We start from the raw sequence: 27,883 nt of genomic DNA on the forward strand, positions 1-27,883 counted from the left end.
TTGGAGATTACGCTAAGCTGAGTGGTGCAGTTGATACAACAGGAGGAACATACACCATCCAGAAGGATCTGGACAAGCTTGTAAAGTGGGCCTACACGAATCTAGTGAGATTCTACTCTGCCCTGGTCAGACCTCACCTGGAGTACTGTATCCAGTTCTGGGCTCTCCGGTACAAAAAAGACAGGGATCTCCTGGGGAGAGTCCAGCAGAAAGGCTGAGTAACCTGGATCGGGTCAGACTTGAAGAAAGAAGACTCAGAGGTGATCTTATTAATGTTAATAAGTATCCTACAAGTGTGGGAGTCAAAGAGACATGGCCAACCTCTTTTCAGCAGTCTGTGGGGAGAGGACAAGGGGAAACAGCCGTAAACTGAAGCATGGGAAGCTCTGCACCAATGTGCGAAGGAACTTCTTCACGGTGAGGGTGATGGAGCACAGGAATAGGCTGCTCAGGGAGGTTGTGAATTTTCTTCCTCTGGAGATATTCAAGACCTGCCTGGACACCTACCTGTGCAGCCTGCTGTAGGGAGCCTGCTTTGGCAGGGGGGCTGGACTCAATGATACCTAGAGGTCCCTTACAACTCCTACAGTTCTGTGATTCTGTGATTCAGCAATACCAAGCGCAAGGTGTTGCATTTTGGTCATGGCAGTCTTAGATATGTGTACAGACTGGGAGGACGCTTTGATAGCAGCTCTGCGGAGAAGGACTTAGGAGTTCTGGTGGATGAAAAGCTTGATGTGAGCAAACAGTGTGCACGTACAGCCTGGAAGACCAACAGTATCCTGGGCTGCATCAAAAGTAGAGTGGCTAATAGAGAGAGGCAGGTGGTTGTCTTCTTCTGCTCTGCCCCTGTGAGGCCTCATGTGGAATACTGTGTACTGGTGTTGGGATCCCAGCATAAGAGCTGTTGGAGCGAGTCCAGAGGAGGCCACGAAAATGGTAAGAGGGCTGGAGCACCTCTCCTATGAAGAAATGTTGAGAGAGCTGGGTTTGTTCAACCTAGGAGAAGAGCAGGCTTTGAGAAGAGAACTTTTACAGGTGGGAGACAGTCTTTTTATGTGGTCTGACAGTGACTGGAAAAGGGAAATGGTTTTAAACTAAAAGAGAGGAAATTAAGAGAGAGGAAGTCTGTTAGATACTAGGAGGAAATTTTTTACTCAGAGGATGCTGAGGTGATGCTGAGGTGCTGGCGCAGTCTACCCAGAGAGGTTGTGGATGCCCCATCCCTAGAGGTATTCAAGGGTAGGCTGCATGGGGCCCTGGGCTGTCTGATCTGGTGGGTGGTAGAGCAATTGGAACTAGACGATCTTTAAAGTCCCTTCCAACCCAAGCCATTCTATGATTCTTTGATTTTATTACTGAGTTAATGCTGTGATCTCACTATGGTTAAGCTAGAGATTAATACAGTTGTAGCACAAGTCAAGAAAGTATTTTAAGATTCTGGTCGTGGTTAGTATAATGAACTTGGCCTGGGTCCTGAAGAAAATATATTATCGTGTTTGTAACTGGAGTTTCACAATGCATTGGTGTAAGGGGATAAACTGAAGTTACTCAGGCAACTTAGATTTTGTATTTCCCAACCCAGGGTTAGGGTGAAGAATTGTGCACTGGGCTGTGTGTATACACGTGATGGCTGAAGTAGATCTTTGTATGCTTTCACAATAAGAGATTCTTCTTTTTTTTCTTTCAGAATCATGTTAGATTCCTTGTAATACTATGCTCACTTGTACCTTTGGGATACAGTTAAATTTGCCCCAGGTTTCAACCTGAGATGCATTTTTTTTATTAGGGCATCCAGTTTAGCTTAGTGCACTGTTTCTTATTTGTCCTTGGGCATGTTAGCTTACCTTGGAGATAAGGGTTGGTAGTCCATGTATGAACTAATGAACAATGCAAGGTAGGCTAACGCAGTAAAAATAGTTTGAACTCATCTGACACCACCTGCACATCCCTTCAGTCAACAGCTTTTAGTGGATCCATTCCAAGATGTGAAGTCTAAGTGTTTATCAGAAGCAAAACCCAACAGCCTTATTTATCTGAATCTTGTCAAAAGTTGAATAGGAATGTCAAGACTAAATGATGATGAGTTTTTATTAACATTAATAGATTTGTAAAGAATCAATCTAGCCAATTGTGTTCCTAAGTAGTTTTAAAAAATTGTTTAAATATGGATGTAAGGTAATCCTGTAGAACTAAAATCTAAAGAACAGGTGCTTTTGTTAGAACATAAAAGATACAAAGACTCTACCCTCTCTCCATTACTGAACACCAAACTGTGGTACTGGAATATGGGTATGTCAAATATGACATGGTGTAATTACCCTTAATGTTTTGCTGGATGACATCATTTTCAAGACTGTGTCGTTCTGAAGCACCAGAATCTGACTTCATTGAGAGCAGCCCTGCGGAGAAGGATTTGGGTGTCCAGGTGGACAAGAAGCTGGACACGAGCCAGCAGTGTATGCTTGCAGCCCGGAAGGCCAACTGTGTTCTGGGCTGCATTAAAATAGGGATGGCCAGTAGGGAGAGGGAGGTGATTGTCCCCCTCTACTCAGCTCTTGTGAGGCCCCATCTGTAGTACTGTGTCCAGGCCTGGGGCCCCCAGTACAGGAAGGACGTGGAGCTCTTGGAGCAGGTCCAGAGGAGGGTCACTAAGATGATCGCAGGGCTGGAGCACCTCTCCTGTGAGGAAAGGTTGAGGGAACTGGGCTTGTTTAGCTTCGAGAAGAGAAGGCTCTGGGGACACCTCACTGTGGCCTTCCAGTACTTGAAGGGAGCATCTAAACAGGAAGGGGAATGCCTGTTTACGAGGGTGTAATTGGCAGTGATAGGACAAGGGGGAATGGTCTTAAACTGAGACAGGGGAGGTTTAGGTTAGATATTAGGAGGAAGTTTTTCACCCAGAGGGTGGTGACGCACTGGAACAGGTTGCCCAAGGAGGCTGTGGATGCCCCATCCCTGGAGGCATTCAAGGCCAGGCTGGATGTGGCTCTGGGCAGCCTGGTCTGGTGGTTGGTGACCCTGCACATAGCAGGGGGTTGAAACTCGATGATCTTTGAGGTCCTTTTCAACCCAGGCCATTCTATGTTCCTATGATTCTATGATCACCCCCGAGTGTGAGCAGGAAGCACTGAAGGTTCATTGCCTCCAAGAAGAAGCCTGACCAGCAGGTCAAGAGAGGTGACTGTGTCCCTCTACTCTGCTCTCACGAGACCTCACCTGGAAAACTGCATCCAGTTCTGGGGCCCCCGACATGAGAGGGACATGGAGCTGTTAGAGCAGGTCCAGAGGAGGGCCACAAAGGTGAACAGAGGGCTGGAGCACCTCCCCTACAAGGACAGGCTGAGAGAGTTGAGGCTGTTCAGCCTGGAGAAGAGAAGGCTCTGGGGGAACCTTATAGTTGCCTTCCAGAAGCTGGGGCATGTAGTGGCAGGATGAAGAGAAATAACTTTAAACTGGAAGAGTGTAAATTTAGACTAGATATTGGGAAGAAATTCTTTACTGTGAGAGTGGCAGGACGCTGGAACAGGTCGCCCAATGAGACTGTGGATGCCCTCTCCTTGGAGGCATTTAAAGCCAGGCTAGATAGGGCTTTGAGCAACCTGGTCTAGAGGGAAGTGTCTCTGCCTATAGCAGTGGTCTTGGAACTAGATCTTAAAGTCCCTTTCCAACCCTTTTCAGTCAGGTTGGGTTTTGAGCTGATTCTCTGTAATACTTCTCTTCCTTTTGTTCTTGAGAGGCAAATTGAAGGTCTGGTTATTCAGTAAAATCCTCTTTCTCTAGAAAGAATAACCACAAAGTGATTTTTGTTCATTTTTGCACAGTGAAAGAAATCTTCCTTGTCCATCGCTACAAAACTTCCCTCTCTTGAACCACTTTCTCTTTGTTCTCTTCTGAGCCAAACTCAGGCTGTCTATCTTCATCTTTTACATACATAGCCTTATTTCTCTGATTTGTTCAGCTAGCTCTTGCTTAGATCTTGCCATATGGTCAGGAGCTGCTAGAGTTTTTGATTATCTCTACATAAAAGGGACTTAATTTACTCTGCTTAGCATTTAAGTATCCTCTTTGACACTTTATTACACAATTTCTCATGTAGATATACTGAACACAGTGTATGTATTGCATGCATGTAAACTTTAATCATGTATAACTCAATATTCTCAGTATCTGCCATGGATATTTCCTAGTATCAGTCTGTGAGTTGGCCTTGTAGCTTGAGGAATGCACAGTATGGTGGTGCTGCACTGAGCCTCATAGTGGTTTCTCTTGGAGTTCTTCCTTTTTGTCTATCCAGTCACTTGGGCATTCACTAATTTCCTTGTAATCCTGATATCAGCTGAACAGTGGCTGACTGTCTGCCTATGACAAAACATCATGATTGGGTACTTGAGTTTAGCGTAGTAATCTTGGTAAAGTAGTAACTCGAGCATAAAAAAGACAGGACTACCATGTGTCTTCTGAGTTTAATTTTGGTGCTGGCTTGATGAGCACAGTACCTGTAAATGGTCATTCATTTCAGGTGTGTTAACGTGCATGCATCTCACTACATTGTCTGGAGCCTTATTCACAGTTACAGTGGAGTGCTGGGACTGAGCATCCGAAGGAAATGTGACTGCTACTTACACGGGAGAAACAAATATGATTTTAGGGATTTCTTTTGTTGAGCATCTGGGAAGTAGTGAGAGGAATGGAATCAATACAGGTGGCGATAAAATCTGAATTATCGCTGCTCAGCAGTTCCACAGCATGTTAGTACTAAGCCATAATCTTGCCAGAAGATGCAGGTGAATGGGCTCGTTTAACTGCTTGTTTCTGCACAGCTGTTGAAATGTAAGGTTTTTTGGACCATTAATACATGAAATGATCATACTGTTGGTTGGGTTTTTTTCGGTGTATTGTTTGTTTTATGTTTTTTGGAAGGTCTCCTGGTTAGCATTCTAGCTATATCCCCAAACACTCAAATGAATACTGAACACATGCAGCAAATTCTTGTGTAGTTTAAAAAATGGAGTGAGGGACTGTTGCAGGGGAAAATGTACAGAAAAAACCTGTAAGATCTGAACCTGTAAGCCTACGTGAGTGCATCCAGCTTGGCAAGGGTTTTATGGCACTACGAATTCTGCCTGCCTGGGGTTTCTCTGGAGTTTGGGGAAGCTCTGTTGTTTCAAGGGGAGCTACTGGGCACCCCACCTGCACAGCCTTCCTGACAGGGGGCAATGACTTCTTAAACTATTGCCACCTAATGAATGGATCCGACCACACTCTGAAGCAGCTCCCGTGGAAGCTCTGTAAATGATTTTTAGTATTTATTTTCAACTAAATGCTTTCATATATCTAGTCTGCTAGTTGTGTTATGGACTAGGATACACCTTACTGTTGTTGAGATGAGAGGGATTTACTCTAAAGAACTAGAACTGTATAATCTCTCCTATTTTATCTAATCTGTATCTCTAGAAAGTGGATCTCTCCACACATCTTCAGGAATATCTCAAATGTATTTTTCCAAATTAGAAGACTTTAAAAACACAGATTTATTGTTTAAATATGTATAAATATGTGTCTGCTGCTGTAAGTAGGCATATGGGTGAAGATTTCATGTATAGGATGTAGCCCCAGACAAGCAGCTATGGGTGTCTCTGCTGGAGAGAATGTGGTTGGTTTCAGAGGTACCTGCCAACCTCAGCCATTCTGTGATTAACACATATGTGGATAATTTAATAGTGTGAGGAATGTCCGTAATCTGGCCTCAAAGCTTCAACTTCAGCCCTTCTTTATAGGGTAATGTGCAGGTAAAAAAAATGGCTTAGTTTTAGAGATTTCTTTTGGAAACTTCCTTCACAGGCATTTCACTACTACAGCCATTATTTAGTAACTGAGATAAATAGTATATTCATGAGTATTGAGGAAGCTTTTACATGACTGAGAATTTATGTGTATTGGAAATGCCTCTCTGGGGCAGCATCCGAAACACAAGAATTATGAAGTAAACCTGAAATGAAGGGAGAAAAATCTAGTGGGAGATGTACCAATATTATTTCAGCCTAAAATCTCGGTGCAGAGGATGGCCTGTACTGAAGAGCAGCTCATGCGGAGTTTTGCCCTAATATTTCCGTGTGCGGTCCTAAGCTTACTTTGGGATATAGGACATGTAGTTGTATAACAGTCAATTTCCTGTCATTACTGTGAAATCAGAATGGTTCTGAGGTGTGTATTGAGTCTGTCCTCATCCTCTGAAGCAAGGAGTGATGTTGCTCCCTTAATGAGTGGGAAACAAAGGAAATGACTGTTGTAATATCAGGAGTATTTTTAGACTTGGGCATACATTTAGTTCCCAGTTTCTCTTTTTCTCTGCATGTACTTTTTCCTACAGATCTGATTCAAAGATCTCAACCATGGCACCAGAAAACGAGATAAATAATGGCCTAATTTGGAAAAAAAATGTTGAAGGAACTTGTTAAAGAACTTGTCCATTAACTTCTAGCAGCCTGTGATGCCAGACGTGGAGTCACCTCAGGTAGCACAGAAGGAGCTCTGAAAGGGGAGTATGTGCTGTACAGAGTCATGAAACATCTGCAGCTTTCTGGGAGAAAACAGGGGGTTACACTGGAAGAACTATGGCTACCCAGTGCTATCTTAGTGAAAGAAAATGTGTAACTGGAAGATTAACTCTTTTTATGATTTTTGTATGATTTCTTTTTAATTTCATCTCCGCATTTCCTTAAATGAACTGAAGCATTTAATGGCGTATATTTTTCTTCATTTTTTTTGCATCATTTGTTTAAAATTTACTGTTTTTTCTAAATATTTTATTTCATCAGCAGGTGGTGGCTGTGAAGTCTCAAGTGCACTAAGAATGAGTAAATGTGTGCTTTACGGTTTCATTGTCTTTCTGAAGTCTCTCATATCGGTGCTCTTCAAAGTAGGTGTCATTCTGACAGCCACTCTGATGTTGCAGTAGGCGAAGCAGTGAATACGATTTTGGTTATTTGTCACAGGAAAAAAATGCACTTACTGACTTTTCATTGTTTTTCTTCCTGATGAAGCAGCAAAATGTGGTATCGGAGGATTTACTACTGTGATGTCAGAGCACCTAAATTGTGCTGACACGGAGTAACTTCCCAGGAATGATGACAGTCAGATATACTGATTAGTATAAAGCCGCATGAGGTATTTTCTAGAAAGATTTATTCCAACATAACTAATATATTCCTTTTGACAGTGTGCTGGGGATGGCAGCGGAAGTGTTCTTTTTAATAATTCTATAATGGTGATAATAACTTACAAGCTAAGCTGTTAACACTGTTCTATTTTTTTCTTTCCTGTAGCCCACATACTGGCTGGCAGAACTATCAGTCCGGCGTACCCCAGATTCCCACTGCTTGCATCTCCGTGGAAGATGCTGAAATGATGTCGCGGATGTCTTTCCGAGGCACTAAGATCATTGTGTACCTGAAGATGGGAGCCAAGACCTACCCGGACTCTACTTCTTTTAATACAGTGGCAGAAATAGTTGGAAGCAAGTACCCAGAGCAGGTGAGTGAGAATATACAAAAATAAACTCAGTTTGCTCTTAAAAATGTGAAGGAAAACCCAAACATCCATTCATAAGATACTCTTCAAACGAGTATCTCTTGATCACCTGTTCATCCTCATTTTGGACTTGTTGGCATCTTGTTGTTTTCCAGGTAGCAGGGTTAAAACCACTTGGCTCATTTGTAATCATAGAATCATAGAATGGCCTGGGTTGAAAAGGACCACAATGATCACCTGATTTCAACCCCCCCTGCTATGGGCAGGGTTGCCAACCACCAGACCAGGCTGTCCAGGGCCACATCCAGCCTGGCTTTGAATGTACTCAGATGTGCTATTTTACAAGACTATAAGCATTGCTGTGTTCTAAGAACAGGAAATTCAACTAAATTGTGCACAATTTAACATCTTACTTTGTTTCCCTGGCTTAAAGCTCACATTAAGTAGTGCCATCTGTGCAGATATCGCAGAGCATCTATGCAAGCAAAGGTGAAATCCTAACGCTGCAATAGTACAATTATTATTTTAAATAATAAGTTAAATTTATGGTTACCAGAAGGATTTGTGCTTGGAATTTGCTTATTTTTCTATTAGTAATCTACAAGCAGTTTCGTCATCAGCCAAATAAAGCATCTTCTGCTGTCTGGAAATAGAATTGTTTCCTTGAGATTTCCTTAACTTTGAAAGTGAATGTAGGATGTCAGTTTATCTTTTTTAATTTTTATTTTAGGTTAGTTTAGTTTACTTTCTACATCTAGCTGAAATTGCGTGTGTGTCAGACAGAAGGAATGAACCATCTGCACTAAGAAGTATCTGCAGTCTGTTTGATCACTGGTTGATCCGAAATTGCTGATTTCAGTTTCAAGCCATTCTTGTCACTTTCCTTTTTCTTCCAAGTTCTTAGACAAAAATCACACAAACAACATTTGTAGAGCTGGAGGACTTGTGCCTTGTATGAGGTCTTCTGTGGCAGTTTATAACACAGAATGAATTTTCTGGCAGTATGGTTTTTCACAAAAATGTTGATGCAACCACACTTTCAGCAGCTGTAGGAGCTGCTGCTGAAGTACATCTACTGAGCCATGATTGCTTTCTAAACATTGTAGTCTTCCAACTCCAGTGGGTAAACTGGCCATAGTTGTTACAAAATTGTATCTGTTCCATGATAGAAGTTCCGTAGCTTTGTCTTTTGATGTCTCAAAATCCTAAGTATTAACACAAATATGCAATTTCAGAAGCTTGATCACTGGGCAAGGAGATAAGTAATGACCATTGTGGCTGATGGGTTTACGTACCGTCAGCTACGAGTTTAGGTTCATAAAACGTGTACTGAGTTAAAGACAGTGCCCAAATTTATACAGTAATTTAAGTCCATGTCATCCAAAGAGGCAGTAATGCGCTCATCAGCTAACGTGCTACCTTTCCTGAGTTATGTTTGGTGGATTTCAATATTACTGCGTTTCCACCTGGATTATAAAATGTCCAAATGTAACCTTCAAGTATGCTTTCAAATGCTCTTTGCTGTCCTGCTCTGTGTCTTGAAGTAATGAAATGGATTGTGATCTCTTCTTACCCCAAAAAGTTCAGGTTTTTGGAACGTTGGATAAAGACTTATTTACAAACCCCCTGCTGCTGTTAATGGGAGCGGTGGTGTACACACTTTGAAAAAGTAACCAAGAAACAGAAAAATAAAACAAGTGAATGTTTAGGTTTTTTAGTGCTCAGTTCCTGGAAGCCTAACAGATGCTTCACTACACGAATTCGACTTTGTTATCCAGAAAAATCTAACTATTCAGGCAAAAAAAAAAATGCATCGCAGACCCAAATTCTTGCAATGCCTTTTGTGCCAAAGTGCTTAGAAATGCATTACAAGTGCAGTGGAAGAGAAAGGTGCTGTTTGCCGTGGGCCGAAATTTCAATTTGAGGTTTGAAATGAAACAAAGGCAAATCTGGATCTCTGAACTCTGGGTGAGGAATCAGCAGTGGGTGGTATAGCTGTGACAAAGGTCTAAAGCCATACAGTTCAAATTAGGCTGGAGCCTGAGAAACATAACCGATCACAGATATTGCAGTTAATTATAAGTTAAAAGCTGGAACAGAATTGAAAATGAGGGTCACTGTGGAATACAGATGAAGTCTGGTGAGAAGTGACACAGTTCTGGAAATAACTATGCTAGGAATGCCTGTATTTGTCAATGTATTTACTGGACTTTAATATACTGCCTGGTTTATAAATCATTCATTCATTCCTCCTCGGAGATTTTAGCACATTTGTTAGAAGTAATCACCAAAAACGGAAACCATAACTGTTTAAAAAGTCTATCTCTTGCAAGCAGTGTTGATTAGTATTATCTGACCACTGACCACTCTTGCAGTATGTCAGTTCAGAGCCTCCTTTTTAAGTCTTTTTTTCCCTGTGGCTTTACTTGTTTATTTTATTTTATTTTATTGTGGACTCAGGCATGTCGCAGTGGAGGAGGGAAAAAAAAAAGAAGTAAAATTAGAAAATAAAGTAGTTGAAATACTTCTGGCATGTTTTCCTACAAGTGCTTTGTTTCCTTTTTTGCAAGGAGTATTTCATGTCATGATGTTTGATAGAATTATTGAACTTGCAAACCTTTAGGTAGGCTCCCATGCTTAACTTTAATACATTTACATTTCTGAATAACTTGAAGCAATACAGGAAATATGTTTGTAGCTTTGTGAAGCATGAAGCTCATGCATGAATCTTCAAAAGCAAATGATGTGACTTCAGTGCATGTGTCCATGTACCCAGTAACAGTTGTTTGAACAGTTAACCTGATGATATTTCTTCTGTTCGGATCTGTCCTTTTGGTTTGGCCAGACAGTAGCAGTAAACAAATGCTTTGACACCAATTGCTCCAAGATAAGTGTACTTTGAAACCTACCTTAAGTTGCAACTTTGCACTACTAAGTTTTTAAGTGGAGTAGAAAAAATCTGACCAGTAGAGGTAAATGCGCTATACCACAGTGCCAGCACAGCCCAGCGTGTCCCTGTTCTGTTTTCTCTTGTGTTACTCTTTCTAAGGCAGGGAGGTTTAGCTCTCCCCTACAACATCCTTGCTGATGTCGCAGTGGACGTGACTGCATGTTCTGAGCAGGCACACCCAGAGACATCCGTCACTGTCACTCCTCAGGTCATTGCTTAGTTCCTGCTGAAGCCCAAATCCCTTTAAGCACCCGGAGGAGGTGAAGCTGTGCCCATGAGGTAATGAATTCAAGATCAAGCTTTTGTACGTATAAGTAGGTAGGAAGTAGTGGGACCAAACATGCTATGGCTTGATGCCCTGGCAACCTTCCTGAGCTTGGAATCACATTCCCACGGTGCTTAGGACAGCAGGAGAGTGGAAAACCTGTGGGCTGTGGGACTTAACGTATTTCAGCCCATATGGCTCTTGTCAGTTGAGCCAAAGAGTTTGTGAAATGAAAAAAATATGGCATCAGAGCCTGCTGGGTTCCAGGCTATTGCAGACTAGAGATATATGCAGTCTGTTCCTGACTTTTGTTTTGGGGAAGGGCTTTTTGAAGCCTCTTGTTGAACCTGGGACAATACTGTTAGCATCCTTTTGTACTGCATTGTGTACTGGTGAGTTGTTTCATATAGACTGTGTAAACTGACACTGGAGACTGACTGGCTGAGAAGTTCACAAGTTAACTAATGTGGTTTTCATTTGACATTCGGGCAGAGCTGGCAGTAAAACATGTTTGTCTTTTCATTTTAATACAGATGTAGCACGCTTGGTCTTAGCGTGCAGAAGCAACCATTCCCATCTCTGGGGAAATGCTCCGTATAGTGGCTGTTTCTTGCTAGCCTGGCTTCAATGCACCCAATGTGCCAAACACGGAACTGCAAAATATTTGATTAACTGCAAAGGTATCAAAGCGGATAAAGGTGTAATTCTTCTGTAATCCTGGCTTTCAGTATCTTTCCGTACTGCACATTTCTTGGTGTACAGTGCTGTTTTACTTACTTTACACTTAATAAGTGATGGGAAAACAGCTTCCTAAGTGCCTCACAAAGTACATACATTTAATGATTGCTCATTATTCTATGATCTAGCATAAATACCGTAGAGCACAAAGAGGGAGGCTTATAAGTGGCTTTTGTAGAATCCTGAATAGCTGTTCCAGGAATTCACTCTACACTGCTTTTTTGCCTCCTGTTTTTATGGAGTGCCATATCTACAAAAAGTACCATTTGAAAAGTGACTCTGTTTTGAACACCACAGGCATGAAAGAGCGTTAAAGAATGTGCTGTAGCTCTGAGCCAAGTTTGGATGGCACTTTGAAAGCAGCAGTCCTAGGAGTGACCTGAGAAACAGAGATGCTGAGGTAATTGATGGTGAAGTTCTTTACCAATCTGTGATTGATGTAACAGAATATGTTCTACAAAGGAAAAGGCAGCTTATTTGCTTTTACATTCTTCTTCCTTTCCCTATTTCAAAAATCAGCCCTCTCCTGGAATTTGTGATACTGGGCAAAACTCCAGGGAACAAAGAACATTGTCTTGTCGTGATAAAAACAGTCAAATTAATATGAAACTGATATGGAGGAAAACTTTTCTTTTAACTTGGCAATTTTGCTGTTTTTTGATATACTTTTTTTTCAGACTGCAAACGGAATTTTCAGTCCAAAGTGCAGCTCAATTTTGTGGTGTGTAGAGCTTGGCAATTCTTCTAAAACTTGAACTGCTCATTAAAAACCCAAGAGCTGACTGAAAGCATTTAATTCTTCTGGGGGAGAACTTGGCAGTAGATTTCCTTAAGATTCTGAGTGACCACTGAGTTCTCAAGTAGGCTTTTTTTGTTGTCGTTTTTTATAAATCTCAATATCTGTGTATGCAACAAATACATCTTATAGGTGATTTATATGTATGCAGGGGGCAACAGTTGAAAAGCACTGTACTACTTTGATGGAGTCAGAAGTATCAGTGCCATGAGTGCATACTTATGGAAGAAAGATTCAAAACTGATACCTCTGATAGTTTTGCTGAAGGACATTGGTTTAGGTGCACCAGTGTAACATGATGTTTGTAATGTTCAGATGGGATCAAAATGACAAGACCACATGTACAAACAGGCAGCTGAGAACAGGCTAAGGGTCTGCTCAGCCATTTCTGCTGATCATCGAGAGGTCTCCGGGTCCTGTGTCTCTCAGCTTGGTGATGCAAGAACAGAAGCAAGGGATGAGCTCGGTGGGGTGCAAGCAAGGCAGGAGGTCTTTACAAGGATTCTCTTCTTGCCAACTGTAGCACAGGAGCTGTCAGTGTGTATGAGCCACTGTGGTATAAATTAAAAGCATCAGCTTTACCTGCCTTCCCTGCCTGCTGTCCGATGGGAGCTGTACCTCTTCCAAGTGGGGTGATTCAACCTGCTGTCAAGCAACTGGTTGTGTTTTAGGTTACTGAAGTACCAGGCTAACAGTGACCAGGGATGAGGACTGTGATCTTCTGAATGTCGAGTTTTAGCTACTTTTCTTGCTAAACTGCAACTGGTTAGGAACTACGAGATATGGTTTAGTGGCTCATGGTAGCAAGGGGAATGACAGGACACTTGGACTAGGTGATCTTGTAGGTCCTTTCCAACCTTGTGATTCTATGGTATTTATGACAGTAGAAATGACAATGGGACAGTGATTTTGCTGGTGAATGTATCTAAGCATACAGTTTTGTAGTCCTTTTGATGATACCAATATAAGAAGTGTAATATTTTTTCTTCCCACTCATTCCTTTGTCTCTACTCCCACACAGTAGTTTAAAGAATTACTGTGGGATTTTATTTCAGTAATAATTTACAAATACACATAGGGTTTACAGAATGATTGTGGAAGCATTTTTTTTTTTCCATGTTGAAAAAGATATCTTCTAAAATTACACCGGATCCTTCTTGCATTCTAATACACAAGAGTATCTAACGGGTAGTTCTTGGTTTGGCTGATGTAGTAGTTGCCTGAAGCATGAAGTAAGAAACCACAATATTGAGGAAGAAGGAGGAAAGGAACTATATTCTACTTTCCATTCTGAATAAGTAGGTGCCAGAAACACTACTGCCAGGTATCAAGGATTAGTGTAAAACCATCTGTTCACTACAGTAGAAGTCAAATAGCTGTAGTAACATGCTTCTATTTGTTAGGGGAGGACTATATGTTAGACCTTGTACAACAGAAGAATTACCAAGAGAGTTTGTGAGTTTGCAGTCCAGGAGATGAATGCAGTGTTAAAAAATAATGCATATTTTCATCAAGTTTAATAGAAAATGTCATGTCTAAGAGCATGTGGGTTGGGTATAGAGATCTATTTGGTACAGATTCAGAGATTTCAACAAATAGGACCAATGTGGAGAAAGATTTGATTAGTGGAGTAGAAGGGAAACTAAAAGGAGTGAAATCTAAAACATGAAGGCTGGAGCTGAGGTGAAAGGGGGAAAGAACTTGGCTTGGTCAGTCACACTGAAACACTGACAGAAGCAATTCAACTGCATAGAAACGAAATAGTAGAGGTGATATGGCAAGAAGCTTGTGGTTGTAGTAACTGAGAGAAACAATTACTCGAATATATAGCAGTTAGTAGTTTTAATGGTCAGAAAGATGGTATTCTTGTGAAACACTGAACCAGCAGCAGAAAATGTGGGTAGACTCCACATACTGCGAATTCACATGTTACGATTTCATGCTTTGCACTTCTGCTTGGAGAACGAGATGTGGAGAGAGTTTGTAAAAACAATGGGGCTGCCCACAGTTGCTGTGGTTTTTAAGACAGTTAGTCTCTGTTTCTCAGTTTGCCTCATTAGTATATTCTTCAAAACTTTGATATCATTATATCATTCATTCTTGTTGCTTTATACTATTGTTACACAGTTTTTATACATTTTCATCAGCCTAAAAAGAGTCCCTTAGGCTTCTAAGGTCTTAAAGGCCTTGCTGTTTTTCACTGAAACTTCATTGCAAATTGTAGTCACAATGATTCAGAAGTGTTTATTGTGATTTGGCAAAGCAAAATGAATGGTAAAGCACATGTTACCAGAAAGGTTTAAAATGATTGTTAATAAAATGTTATTCCTGATGGGATGCACCTATGAGTGCTGAGAGAACAGACAGATGTCATTGCAAGGCCGCGCTCAGTAATCCTTAATTGGTCATGGTAGCTGGGAGAAGTGCCTGAAGACTGGAGGAAAGCCAGTGTCACTTGTGTATTCAGGAAAGGCAAGAAGGAGGACCCAGGGAACTACAGGCTGGTCAGCCTCACCTTGATGCCTAGGAATGTGGTAGATAGAACAGCTCACCCTGGGAAACAATTCCAGTCATGTGAAAGGCAAGGAAATTATCAGGTATATTCAGCATGAGTTGACCAAGGGAAACTCATGCTTGACCAATCTGATAAGTTTCTGTTATTAAATGACCAACCTGATGGATGAGAGGAGAGCAGTGAATACTCACTGAGGCCTTTGGCACTGTACCCATGTGATCCCAATAGAGGGAAGCTGTTTCTGTATGGGCTGGATGGACAGTGAGGTGGATTGAATAGCTGGACCCACAGGGTGGTGGTGATCAGTGGATAGTGTTGCAATGTCTAGTTGAAGATCTGTAACTAGTGTAGTACTTCAGGTCCCAATACTGGGGCCAGTCCTATTTAGTACCTTCATTAAAGATCTGGACAGTGGGGCAGAACGTACCTTCAGCATGTTTTCTGGTGATGCAGAGCTGGGTGAAGTGACGAATACACCAGAGGGCTGTGCTGCCATCCTGAGGGACCTTGACAAGCTGGGAGAAATGGGCTGACAGGAACCTTATGAACTTCAGCAAGAAGTGGAAAGCCCTGCAGATGGGGAGGAACAGTCCCATGCACCAGCACGTGCTGGGGGCACCCAGATGGGAGCAGCTCTGCAGAAAAGGGCCTGGGTGTCCTGGTGGACACCAAGTTGAACATGAGCCAGCAACGTGCCCTTGCCAGTAAGGAGGCCAAGGGTATTCTGGGCTGCATTAGGCAGATCAAGGGAAGTCATTCTGTCTGTTCTGCCCCCCATTGCTGAGTGACCTGGACATACTGGAAAGAGTCCAACACAGGGCCACAAAAATGCTTCAGAGTCTGGAGCACCTCTCCTGTGAGGAGAGGCTGAGAGTTCTGGCACTGGTTAGCCTGGAGAAGAGGAGGCTCAGGGAGATCTCATCAGTGTCCATGAATGCCTGAAGAGAAGGTGCCAAGAGCGAGTCTCCTTTCAGTAGTGCCCAGTGCCAGGACAAGAGACCATGTGCACAAACTGGAGCACAGGGGCTCCCTCTGAGCACCAGGCAGCACTGCTGTGCTGTGCTGTGCCAGAGCACTGGCACAGGTTGCTCAGAGGCTGTGGGGTCTCCTCCCTGGGGATGTTCAGAAGTCGCCTGGCCCTGGGCCTGGGCCCCCTGCTCTGGGTGTCCCTGCTGGAGCAGGGGTGGGGCAGAGGGGCACAGAGGGTCCTGCCAGCCTCAGTCATTCTGTCAGTCTGACTCTTTTCAGTCATACTGGTCAGAAAAGTTAAACTACTTCATGTGTTTAGGAATGAGATCCTACACTGACAGTGCATAAACTAGAAACCAAAGTATAAACATATAAATTAATGATAAAACACCTAAGACAATAGAGCACTGTTTTGACTTCTTAAATAGAAACTAAATTTCCAGTTTTTATTGTATCATTATCTTTACTTCCGTATTTTTGTCTTTTTTTTTTTAAACAGAAATATGGGTATTTAGAAATTTATTTGTAGTAGTCAAAGTCTGTGAGTTCCTATTCTTTATATTACACTTTTAGTTAAAGTTGAAAAAAGCGAAGGGCCTATTAAAGGTCTATTTAACAGAAAATTTACTTTGCACTACAGGTTCTGTAAGTATGCTTCTTTATGTACACTGAAAGATATGTTTCTCATAATCTACGTTTGCTATCCCCATTGGTTTTTATTCTGTCATTTCTTCCATAGACTTGGTTTATAGATTTTGAACAAAAGAAAAACTGAAATGGTTATTCTTCTGGTAGTTGCAGAGTCCCTCGACATCTGATTTCCATTTCATTGTTGGAATTTACAACCACATTTGTGAAATATTAGTCTCAAGAACAGTGTATAATGGCCTGATATACACTGCTTAACTCCCACCCCCTAGACCGTATCTCATTTCATCTAATCATACATAAATTGTCGTGTACGGGGTGGGGAATGGAATAATACCATGATACCAAGATGAAACAACATTCTGTGAACTCTACTGCTTTAGAGATTGCACCAAATCAGTGTTTTTTCCTCAACTGCTGGTACTCAAGTAGAAGTAGGATTTTCCGTAGCTCAGCAGAGAGGGATGCTAATGCTGTCTCAGTACTTCTGTATTATTTAAAAATCTGGGCTTTATTTTTTAACTGTTTGCCTGGTCATTGGGCTTAGTTTGTACTTTTGCTGATGTCAACGGGACTAAGATTTCTCTCATCCTTTACGTGTGCCAAGTTTAACGTATTGCTTGTGGGAGAAGTTGTTTCGTGAAATAATATTCCTTCATTCTAATGGAATTTGTTGCTGTAAGCTATAAATATGAGCTACAGTTACAGAACACCTTCTTCTGTGATGTGCTGCTCAGCAGAGTAGAGCATGTTCTACCATTCCAAATAGGAAACGTCTGTCACCCAGCTTCTTGCCAACAGTGATTACTGAGCTCTAAAATGTGATGTCCTCACTCCTTTTTCCCCTTTCAAATCATACAGAAGACGACTTGAGATAATGGTTACTCTTTGTGAAGGAAAGGGAAAAACACAATCTTGAACTGTTGACAAGTATGTTCCTCTCTGTCTTACAAGAAGATAGTGCAGCTTGTGGTCTGTTTGCTTGTATGATTTTGTTCCTTGGCACTGCAAACCTGAAGTCGGGATTTAAATATCTTGGATCTGTGTTCTTTGCTTTTATCCGATGTCCACTGACTTCAGTTTATATGCTAAAGTGCTGCAGGGATATGCTCACTTAACTGGAATTAATGCTCAGCTGATAGTACATTTGACTGTCTCTTAACACATTCTGCAAGTTGTTCAGCAAGTCTTTCTGGAAGTCTGCAGCTGTTACACCGTGCATATAAATAGTCTATAGTTAATAAGCCTATTTATAGCAAGCACAAGTCTGAAGATTATTTTTTTTTCTCATTCATTAGAGTTTCCAACCTTCAAATAATTTAGACGAGATGACTGGATTGTACCCTTAACACCAAGTATGGCGCATTGACCTTTTCATTGATTAATCTGTCATTTAATTTAAAATTGCCTTCACAAATTTAAATGCTGAATTTCAGGGAAGAGCTATAACTAAGTGTAAAGAAATATAAATAAGCTGGCTTTGGTAGAATGTCTAAATTTCAGTAAATTTGGTGTTGATAGATTTCTACATTGTATTAAAATGTATAATGCTTTATGTCCCTCATATGTGGACATTATGAGACGCTCAATTTACAGTTAGAGAGCGGCATAACTGACCTCTTCATTTCTGTAAAATAGCCAGCAAGCCTTTCAGAGTGGCTGAGATTATTTGTTGCAGAAGGTCAGCAGTGGCTAACAGGTGTTTCTATTCACCTGTATCAGATTTTTCTGTAAATTAAGAACAAGTAAGTGGATGTTCTCGTTTGCACTTCTGTGTGACTCCAAATCTGATGATGTCTGGAGCAACATGAAGGAAAGAACATGATAGCAAGTGTTAACCAGGGTCTGAGAGATAAAGTACTAAGTACTCTGGAGGACAGAATGGAGCTTCTGAATAATCTTGACTAATTGGTAGAGATCGTGAATACTTTGAAGCAAGAAACATGATCTACTTGTCTTTAGGAGAAAGAAGTGGAATGTATGGTGTACCCCTGGTAGGGTGGCTCGTATGGGATTCTTGCCTTGTTTGCTGAGCGCAGTTGTGATATATTTAGGATTGAGTAGATGTGGTAGAACTTGTGGCATGAAGGTAAAGAGGTGACATCTAGCTTTTCCCTGGATACGTGTGTCCTGCCATGTAAACAAGCTTGTTTTAGGCAGATCCACAAATTAGGGACTGAAAGATGATGCTTGGAGAAGGTGTTTGTAGAGAAGCAATTGAAGACATTTGATAGTCTTTCATGAATGCCGAAGGCTCAGGCTGTGGAGAGAGCATCTGATTATTTGGCATGCTGTAAGTGCTGCAAAAGCTTTGTTTATCTTATTGTCTATGCAGCACATTTAAAGCAGTTTTAGTGACCTGTAAGCATAGGATTTTGCAATGTCATAAACCATGAATATTAGCTATTAAAGATCCAGCCAATAATCCAGACAGTAACATACAGATGGAAAAATATGTAATTTGCATGTCTTGCATTTGCTGCTATATTTGATTTTGTTCAAGAAATTCAAATTCCTATTGAAAACACTAAGATAATGCGGTTTCCCAATCAGGGAAAAAATATATTTAAGGGAAGAACAACTAGAAATACCAACAAAACCATTCCCTGCTTAACAGAGAATCACTTACTGCATTTAATTAAGGTGATCTTCCAAAGTCACCAAGAGGTTAGAGAAAGAACAGCTAATTGCAGTAATTTTAGCTGCTTAAACTCAGTGCCATTGAAATCATTTTAACTGTTGTAATACAGGTGGGTTTTTTGGTGTGTTTTTAAATAATCTTTTTTTGCTTATAATTGTGTTTTCATTTAAATGTGTGTCTTCGAAATGGAGAAGGGTTTCTTCTCTGAGGGTGGTACAAAAAGATGCTAGTGTATTTTCAGTAAGTTCATTTTTCTTCTTTGAGCACTTTAAAATCTCCTGATGAATCTCTAAAGCAGAAAACTGATTTTTTTTTTCTCTCATTTATATGAAACCACATATTTAATTGTAACGTGGATCATAATTGCTAATATCAGTTTACAGCTGGGATGTTGAACCAAGTGGAACCAGAAATTAGCTGTAGTGCCACGAGCAAAGGAAGCTTGTTGGTGTTTGGATGCAGCACTGACCTGAGATACGAATGTAGTGTCGGTAGGTAATGTGTTGTCTTTCCTATCATGTAACTCAGATTATCCATCTCCTGTGGTGTAGAATAAGAATTTCTTCTTTGGTGAACCAACTGCAGTTATAAACTCTATCAGATAACATTCTACAAAAATTGTAGCTCTCTAGGCTGAGCTACGTGAAGAAATTCTGTTTTCAGAACTCTGTTCGTTATCTCTCCAGAGATTCAGAATTAATCAAAACTTGTGCCTTTAGAAGCAAATAATTTTCTGCTACAGTTTTAGTAAACATACATCTTTAAAGGTTTTGTTCTGCAAGTGAGATTGGAGTTGATTGGCCGTGTGTATCAACGTGGGTTCAGTATGAAGAAAACAGTGGTAAATCTGAAATGTTTATTATAAACTTCCTTGAACCTTTCAAGAGGAACCTGGAATTAGCAGCCTTTTTAAAAGAGTTTTCTCACACTCCATTTTAATGCTTTATGGAAAGAATAAGAGTGAAGGAAAAATGGTAGCAGAAAAAGTAAAGTTGACTCAGATCATGAGTGAAAGAATGAGATAGTTCTGTGTCACCTTTTCATGTTCATAAGGGCACAAAAGTATTTAATTGTGACGAATAAAAGAACTCTCTATGCAACCTACCTATTACAAATCTACAAAAGCAAAGCAAATGTGAATTCAGGATACCACAATGCGGCCTACTGTTTCAGTCTTTGACCTGACACAACCTTCACTGTTGGAACAGTACGCCCACAACAGATAATGAACTGCAGTGGGAAGTCTGCAGCAGTGGAGATGCCAAATTTCTAGCTCCCATCCCCTCTCATCGTATCGTAGTAAATCAACAGACTTGATCCCGGCCAGCTGAATTACTGCAGTTCCCTTTTGAAGTGGGGGAGATGGTCTTCCCTCTTCCTCACGTTTGTTTGAAACCGTGTGCAGGGATCACTTCTTAGCTGTGTGCTGCAGCAAGATTCTTGCACCATGGCCTGCAAAGTGGCATATGATTAAAGCCTTTTTGGTGGTGGATGAAATGAGGTGCTGTGCAGTAAAGTGCAATTTAGGGACGAGGAAGGATGTGACATGCGGGCCTGAAGACTGTGACCTGCAGCTCTGTGGTTCAGCCATGAATAGGCTGTCATTTTCTGTGCCAGCAGGAGCATGTTTCTGAGTGAATATGAGGGAGTTGTGTTTAAATACTCGTTCTGTGTTTGCTGTCAACACTATGTGCTGTTGTGAAGCTGTAACTGTAGGCCTGCTCTGCCATTGTCCTGCTGAATGCCCACGTGAATCCTGAATGTGGCTCCCCCAGTGCTGCTGCTTTGTGCTGGGAATTCCAACTCTGCAAGAACAAATCTGAGGGAAAACTGAAGGCGGTTGGAGGTCAGAGTTTTGCAATTGTTTGTTTCTAAAGAGATTTTTCCTCTTCAGTGTACCACTTGATGTGGCAGTGCTAGTCTTATGAGGATCGTTTGTTTCAGTTACAAATGCAAAGTAATCGCTCTCAGATTTTGAAGTGACCTACAGCGTGGCCTCTCCTACCCAGCACTGTTACCTCAATTCTGATTTATGTGTTGAAAGAAAATAGGAAGGAGAAGCATTCAGAAAATAGTTTCTTGCTCACTTGTTTAAGTATTAAAATAAACTCAAAGAAAGCGAATGTCTACTACTTTCTGCTGAACTTCTCATCCCAAAGCATTGTCAGAGACACACTATACAAAGGATACTGTAAGCTCACATGATCAAATTTAATGTTCTAGAACTGGCATTGTCTTGTTCAGGCCAGAAGTTGAGCCACTTTTGTTGCAGTGTTCATGGCTAAGGGAGAGATGACACTCGTGTCTTCAGGAGTTCTCTGCTAAAACACTTTGGGTTGTTTCTGAAGCACCCTCATAAATAGTGATCAAACTCTCATTCACATCTCTCTTCTAACTTTTAAACATCCTCAGAAAGTTGTGAGGTGAATTTTTAAGACAACATGGACTCAAGTGGGGATGTCACAAAGTTTTCGTGTTCTTTCTTTCTCGTCACGTTTTTATGCGGCAATAGGACCAAGATCCTATAGTTCTTATACTTAGAAGGGATCTGTTTATGAAAGAAGATCAGCTAGAGGAAGGTGAACTTGACAGAGGATAGTCCTGGTGGGAACAGAGAAATTCTGCAGATCTGGTGGTTTTGTCTTCTACTGAAGATATGTACCTTATATTGATGAAATTAGTCCAAGATATTGATCCTTCTCTACTGCTGTTCCTTTTTATGGGCTGTGGTGCCTGAAAATACATAATAAAGACTGTAAACTAAGCAGGTAGGCTTCTCTGATATTATAGACCATATTCTGATGAAGCCAGTGTAGGAGGCATTATTTCTTGAAGTTGTACCAAGGCTTATTAAATTAAATTCTCTAGAAGATAATGACTTTCACTGGCCTTATGTTCCAGAGAAAGGCAACTTCCTTTTGACCTCTCCTTCTCTGCCATGGAAATACTGCAACACGTACATCTGTAAGCACTGCTCCTCCAGCAGAAAGGTAAACAGAAGTTTCTAGAAGAAGGCATTCCAATACACATTTCTCTCTCCTTGTAACAAACTAAAGGACAAACAGTTTGTGATAGATAGTCATCTGCAGGATGGTACACTGCCAGTTTGACATGTACTCACTATCATAGTTAATAGATGGCCAGGATGTACTGTGAAAAGATATAAAAAAAAGAATTTTTTATTTAACATGTTAACATGTTTTATTTAATGTGTGTTCTTCCTTTTTCATCCTTATCTCTGAATTGGAGAGAGAGAGGTTTGAAGGGTGGACTATTCAGTGGATAGGGAATTGGCTGGATCATTGCAGCCAGAGAATCGTGGGAAATGGCTCTGTGTCCAGGTGGAGACATTTGATGACCAGACTCCTTCAAGGAGTCTGTTTTGGGACTGGTACTCTTAAACATCTTTATCAGTGGCATAGATGATGGGATTGAGTGCACCCTCAACAGTTTTGCTGATGACACCAAGCTGAGTGATGTAGTTGATATAGGAAAAGGAAGGGATATCATCTAGAGGGACCTTGATAAGCTCAAAAGGTGGGCCTATGTGAATGTAATGAGGTTAAGCAGAGCGAAGTGCAACATTTTGCACTTGGGATAATCCTAGAAATGTATACAGGCTGGCAGAAAAACACCTTGAGAGTAGACCTGCTGAGAAGGACGTAGGGGTCCTGGTAGGTGAATAACTGAACATGAGCCAGCAGTGTGCTCTTGCAGCCCGGAAGGCCAACAGTAACTTGGACTGCGTCAGAAGAAGGGTGGCCAGCAGGGACAGGGAGGGGATTGTCCCCCTCTGCTCTGCCCTCATGAGGTCCCAGCTGGAATACTATGTCCAGGTCTGGTGCCCCCTGCACAGGAAAGATGTGGAACTGTCTAGAGTAGGGTGATGAAGGTGATCCAAGGGCTGGAGCACCTCTCCTGTGAACATAGGCTGAAGGAACTGGGCTTGTTCAGCATGGAAAAGAGAAGGCTCTGGGGAAACGTCATTGTGGCCTTCCAAAATTTAAAGGGAGTTTATTAACAGGAGGGAAATCAACTTTTTACAAAGGTAGACAGTGATAGGACAAGCGGAAATGGTTTTAAACTAAAGGAAAGAAGATTTAGATTAGATGTCAGGGGGAAGTTTTTCACTGAGAGGGTCGTGAGATGCTGGCACAGGTTGTCCAGAGAGGCTGTGGATGCCCCATCTCTGAAGGTGTTTAAGGCCAGGTTGGATGAGGCCCTGAGCAATCTGATCTAGTATTTGATCTAGTGGTTGACAACCCTGCCTGTGTCAGTGGGGCTGGAACTCGATGATCCTTGAGGTCCTTTCCAAACCTTAATTGATTTTATGAATCTTTGACTGATCAAGTACTTGGAAATGAATCTAACTGGGGCGTAGTTTGGCATGTGCATTCCCCTCTGCAGAGAAAAGTTTGTCCATGGTGGTATACATCCCAGAGCCACTATCCCTGTGAGAGTTCGTGTGCATGACCCCGTCCAAACATGTGAGTTCTGCTCTGGGATGAAGTCATTCCTTTGCCCAGGGATTATCTTGGATTTTCTAGTCCTCCTGGATGCCCAGATATTCATGACACTAGTAGACTGGCTTAGACATAGTTTGTGAAAAGATGCAATAGGCCAAATCTGTGACTCATAACGATCTCTTTAAGAAACAAACAAACAAGAAAACAACCTGGAAATTAAGTGGCTCTTCAAAGACTCAGCAAACACCAAATTGCACCAGTCTGTGAGCTGAGCTCCCTTTTCAGTCTTCTGCTGACTGCAGTAGTTCCCTACTGAATATAGAATCAAGATCTTGTGCTAGTACCTCAGTTTTAATGCCTTATGTGCCTCTGCTGTACATGTTTAAATACATTCTTCAAAACCTTTGCCATTAGGTTGTCAGCCATTGGAGAGGTAGGAGACAACTGCCATGGGAACTGAAGGTAGACAAAGCAAATTCTTCCAAGGAAAAGATCAGGTTTCATATCCATTTATTAGGATTGCAACTTTCCCTTTCTGCTTGCATACTCCTTATCCCAACTAAGCATGTCTCTGTGCAAATAGGGTTATTTCTTTGGTATCTTGATACTTATGGTATCAAGAAGAGGGATAGGAGGAAGAGATTTCTATTTTTGCACTCATGAGAATGTGTTGGCACAGTGATGAAGGGGACCATAAATACCAAGGAAAAAGTATTCTAAGTTTATTTTCATTTAAAAACTAGTAAATAAATAAATGCTACATGTGCTGAATCCTCTTTTTGGTTGCTGAAAGTTTTACATTTGACAGCCTGGCATATACAGTTTTGAGAAAAATCTTTGGCTGGTTCGTTATGCGTGTTCTGCACTGAAATGGGAGCATTTTAGTTCAGTTATTCCAAGAAGAGCTGGAAAATTCTGTGGGAAACCTTTGCTGTGTAAGACGCTTTGTTTCTGGGTGTGACAGTGTGCAAATGATGTATTTATAACATGCTTGGGTTTGGAGTTACATTGTTCTTGGAGATCTAATCAGGAAGATATTCAGTGGATGTCAGAGCTGAGAGTGGACTGGAGCACATCTTTTTGAAACAATAACTAAGAACAACCAACTTTTCCTTGAAATTCTTACCCAGCTGCATTTTTTAATTGAGAGGTTTTTAAAATGACATCTAGTAACCAAACTTGTATCTGCAAACTGCACTTTGGTTAAGGCTTATAAGGCTTATAAGGAGTGGGGGTGGAGGACAACGTGCCATGACTTAATCAGATTCTGTTTGTTGGGGCGTTATTTCTCCCTTACCTCTACTACTGGTATTGCATTCAGTGCATTTTCTTCCATGAACTGAACATCCAGTTTTCAGTTTTTAACTGTATGTGGACGTGTTTTGAAGCCTGTGGCACTGTTTTTGGCTTTTTTACATCGTCTTGTATGAACAAAAATCACTGCAACTGAAAGTCGATTTGGTACTTTTGATTCACTGTCTTACTCGAAAGCATATGTGACACTGCACTCAGGAACTATAACTCTTGTAAAGATAAAAGAAATTGTTATAATCCTTTCACTAGCTAATTTCTGCATGCTCTAAATGGATTGCCATGTATCCAGGGATCAGAGGAAAAAGGAGTTTGTGACTTTTATTTAGTGCATCTTATGCAGCAGTTAGCGGGCTAGACAGAATGATTAATAAGTTACGGGCTTAGTAGCTTGGAGGGAATCAGTTTTACTGTAACTGTATTGCTAAGAAAAGAACTATAACAACAAAAGGTTTTTACAGTGAAATTAAATACTTGAAGTACTTTAAGTACTTTCCGTACTTGACAAGCTAATGGACTTCTTTTTTTGTGGAATAAATCATTTTACTGTGCGTTAGGAGAGGAAGCCTTGGCATATCATACAGAATTGAAACATTAGTGTAGCACCAGATTTATTATGATGCCAGAAATGATTCAGCCGAGGAAGGGCATGCCCTTCTTTTTCAATGCAATTGTAGTGCTGAAATTGCCTTAGGATGCTCTCACACACTGCACCATACTCTGACAGCGAGCCAGCAGGATCAGAGTGGTGAATTTGAACCTGAACTCTGTGAACAGAGAGAAGTGGGGGTTCCCCAAGCCCCAGCTGCAGGAGTTCTGCCCCAGGGGTAGCTGTGAGCAGCCCACGGCTCCAGCAGCAGCTCCATGAATTGGCAGGATTCAGGTAGGAGCTGAGGGAGCAGCAGGATGAGAACCCCATGGGGCAGGTGTGCTTCCATTGGCAGTGCTTTTAAAGGCCTTTTTGGTCCATGCTTATTCCCCCACCCTGAACTAAGGTGTTAAGTTTCTCAGATTAGCATTTATGTCAGGCATTACGGGACTCCTACTAAGTGCCTAATTCAGAATTGCTCTCGTATACTCGGAGCTTAATGATCAGAGGCATTCTGCTTTTTAATTTCCTGACTTGGTTTGTGTTGTTTGTTTTGATCACGTTTCCTCTGAGCTTTTAGCAATCCCAGCTAAAGCTCCTTTGTACGCACAGAATGCCGAACATTTGTCACACAGAGCTTTTTTGTGTACACGCTTGTTGTGTGGGGTTTTTTTGAGGGATGGCGTGTTTTTGTCTGCAGAAAGAGGACTTCATCATGAACTGTGCTTTTTTGTGATATTTTGAGCGAGCAAACACAGTTCATACAGTTTCCTTCTGTGTTCAGCAGCTCCGGAAGAGAAACCAAACAGCCGTATCTGTTTAGACTGCCTCCATTCTGCAGGGCCTTTGTAGCCCTGCCAAAGCTCTCCACATCACTGAGCCTCCCAGCTAAAAACAGAGCCCACTTCACTTTGTTCCTGGGTCTGAAAGCCGCTCACAGTATGGGATTCGGGGACCAAAACTCTTTCAAGAATGAATTACACTCTACCAGCTAGAGTAGGCAGAGGGGTAAATCAAAGGGATTATTTGTTTTGACTGGGGCCTGGTTTGTTTTTGCCAATATTATGCCCAGTCAGAAAACTGAAAAAAGCCCCTTAATTAAGTGGGATATTTTCATAGGCAAAAAAACAGGCAGAAGAGCCTGGCTTAGCTTTCACTTTGTCCTGCATGCTGGAGCTTTATTGTCTGACCCACCCGGGGTGCCTCCCATTACGTGTTCCAATGGACGACAGTCGTGTTTGAAAAATGGAGTGAGAGGATTATGGATTGTATAACACAGCGATTAAGCAGGGAACCAAAGATTGTCCCTGTATCTAACGATCTGATCATGGGATTTGCTCCACTTCTATAAACTGTTTATAAAGAATTCAAAATAGCATGACAGAAACGCAGATGGCTGTGATAAGAAGTGGGCAAAGCCAAAGGATTTTAGGGAAAAGAAAACCAAACATCTTTTTTGTTCTTCAGTTTTCTGATCATTTGAAAGGAGCTGTGATATGGTGTAACTTCAGATTTTTCAGAATTACGTAATTAAATAATTACAAATGACTGTTGAGGAAATGACTGCTCATCCCGGAACTGTTTCCAGCACGTTATGCTTGTGAAACTGTGTAGCAGACTTAAAGAAAGAGAATAGGAATGAACTGTTGCTTTATTAAAATATGTCAAAAATTGTGCTGAAGTAGTCAATATGTTATTATTTCTGTTCTTATCCGTTGTTACTGCCGAGTTTCAAAAGTCATTCTTTGATTATGGAATTAAGAGACGTTTAATGGAACTGTACAAATAGGCTACATAATAGAAAGTGAAGTTAATGAGGAACTGCCATTGAAGAGCCTCTGGTAAAGAGATTTCAGGGGATGAAACCAGGAGGTGCCTTTAGCATTTTGTCATAATACCAGGACATTGTATTGCACGTGCAATGAACTTGTAAGGAAACATATCAGTGTTAATGAATTAAATTGTCACACTATTCACTTAAATCTCAGTGCTAATAGTTGGAACATATCGATACCTTGAATCCCATAGGATTCAAAATAGTTTTAGATGCTGTCTACTTTAAGAGATATTTTTTGAGAATATACATATTTGAAAACCAGGTATTTACCCAACAGCAGCGCTGAAGGAGTGATGCTGAAAGATGGGACCAATCTGCAACTTTAAAGATGTGCTGGATGCCGCTTCTTAATGTAGGCATGGGAGGTAACAGTATCTGTGTGAAGTTATCTTTTCCATTTGTTCAGATTTGTGTCTTTTGGAAATTCATTTGGCAATCAATAATTCATAGCTAGTGCAAGTTTGTATTGAAACTGAACATGTTTTGAGCAGTGCTAGTAGGTGAGGTTTAGAGCTTCATTATTCACCTATTTGGCATCATAAATGTATGTTGTCTGTTAGTTAGGGTAGTTAATTAACTACTTAAATCTTTGTACCCACTGATACTTTGAAATCAAATGTAGGGA

At 41.2% G+C, this 27,883-nt stretch overlaps 1 protein-coding gene across 4 annotated transcripts in view; it reads left to right on the forward strand.

Moving 5' to 3' along the window:
* The window catches only part of CPQ (carboxypeptidase Q), a 163,765-nt gene that overhangs the window by 52,761 nt on the left and 83,121 nt on the right, over window positions 1–27,883 (forward strand). For all 4 annotated transcript variants that reach the window (XM_025147113.3, XM_046920523.1, XM_046920516.1 and 1 more), the window contains one exon: window positions 7,329–7,536. In XM_025147113.3, the coding sequence (XP_025002881.2) occupies window positions 7,329–7,536 (208 nt within the window). The remainder of the gene's footprint in view (window positions 1–7,328; window positions 7,537–27,883) is intronic.

This window comes from Gallus gallus, chromosome 2, assembly GCF_016699485.2.
Source record: "Gallus gallus isolate bGalGal1 chromosome 2, bGalGal1.mat.broiler.GRCg7b, whole genome shotgun sequence".
In the NCBI taxonomy this organism is placed as follows: domain Eukaryota; kingdom Metazoa; phylum Chordata; class Aves; order Galliformes; family Phasianidae; genus Gallus; species Gallus gallus.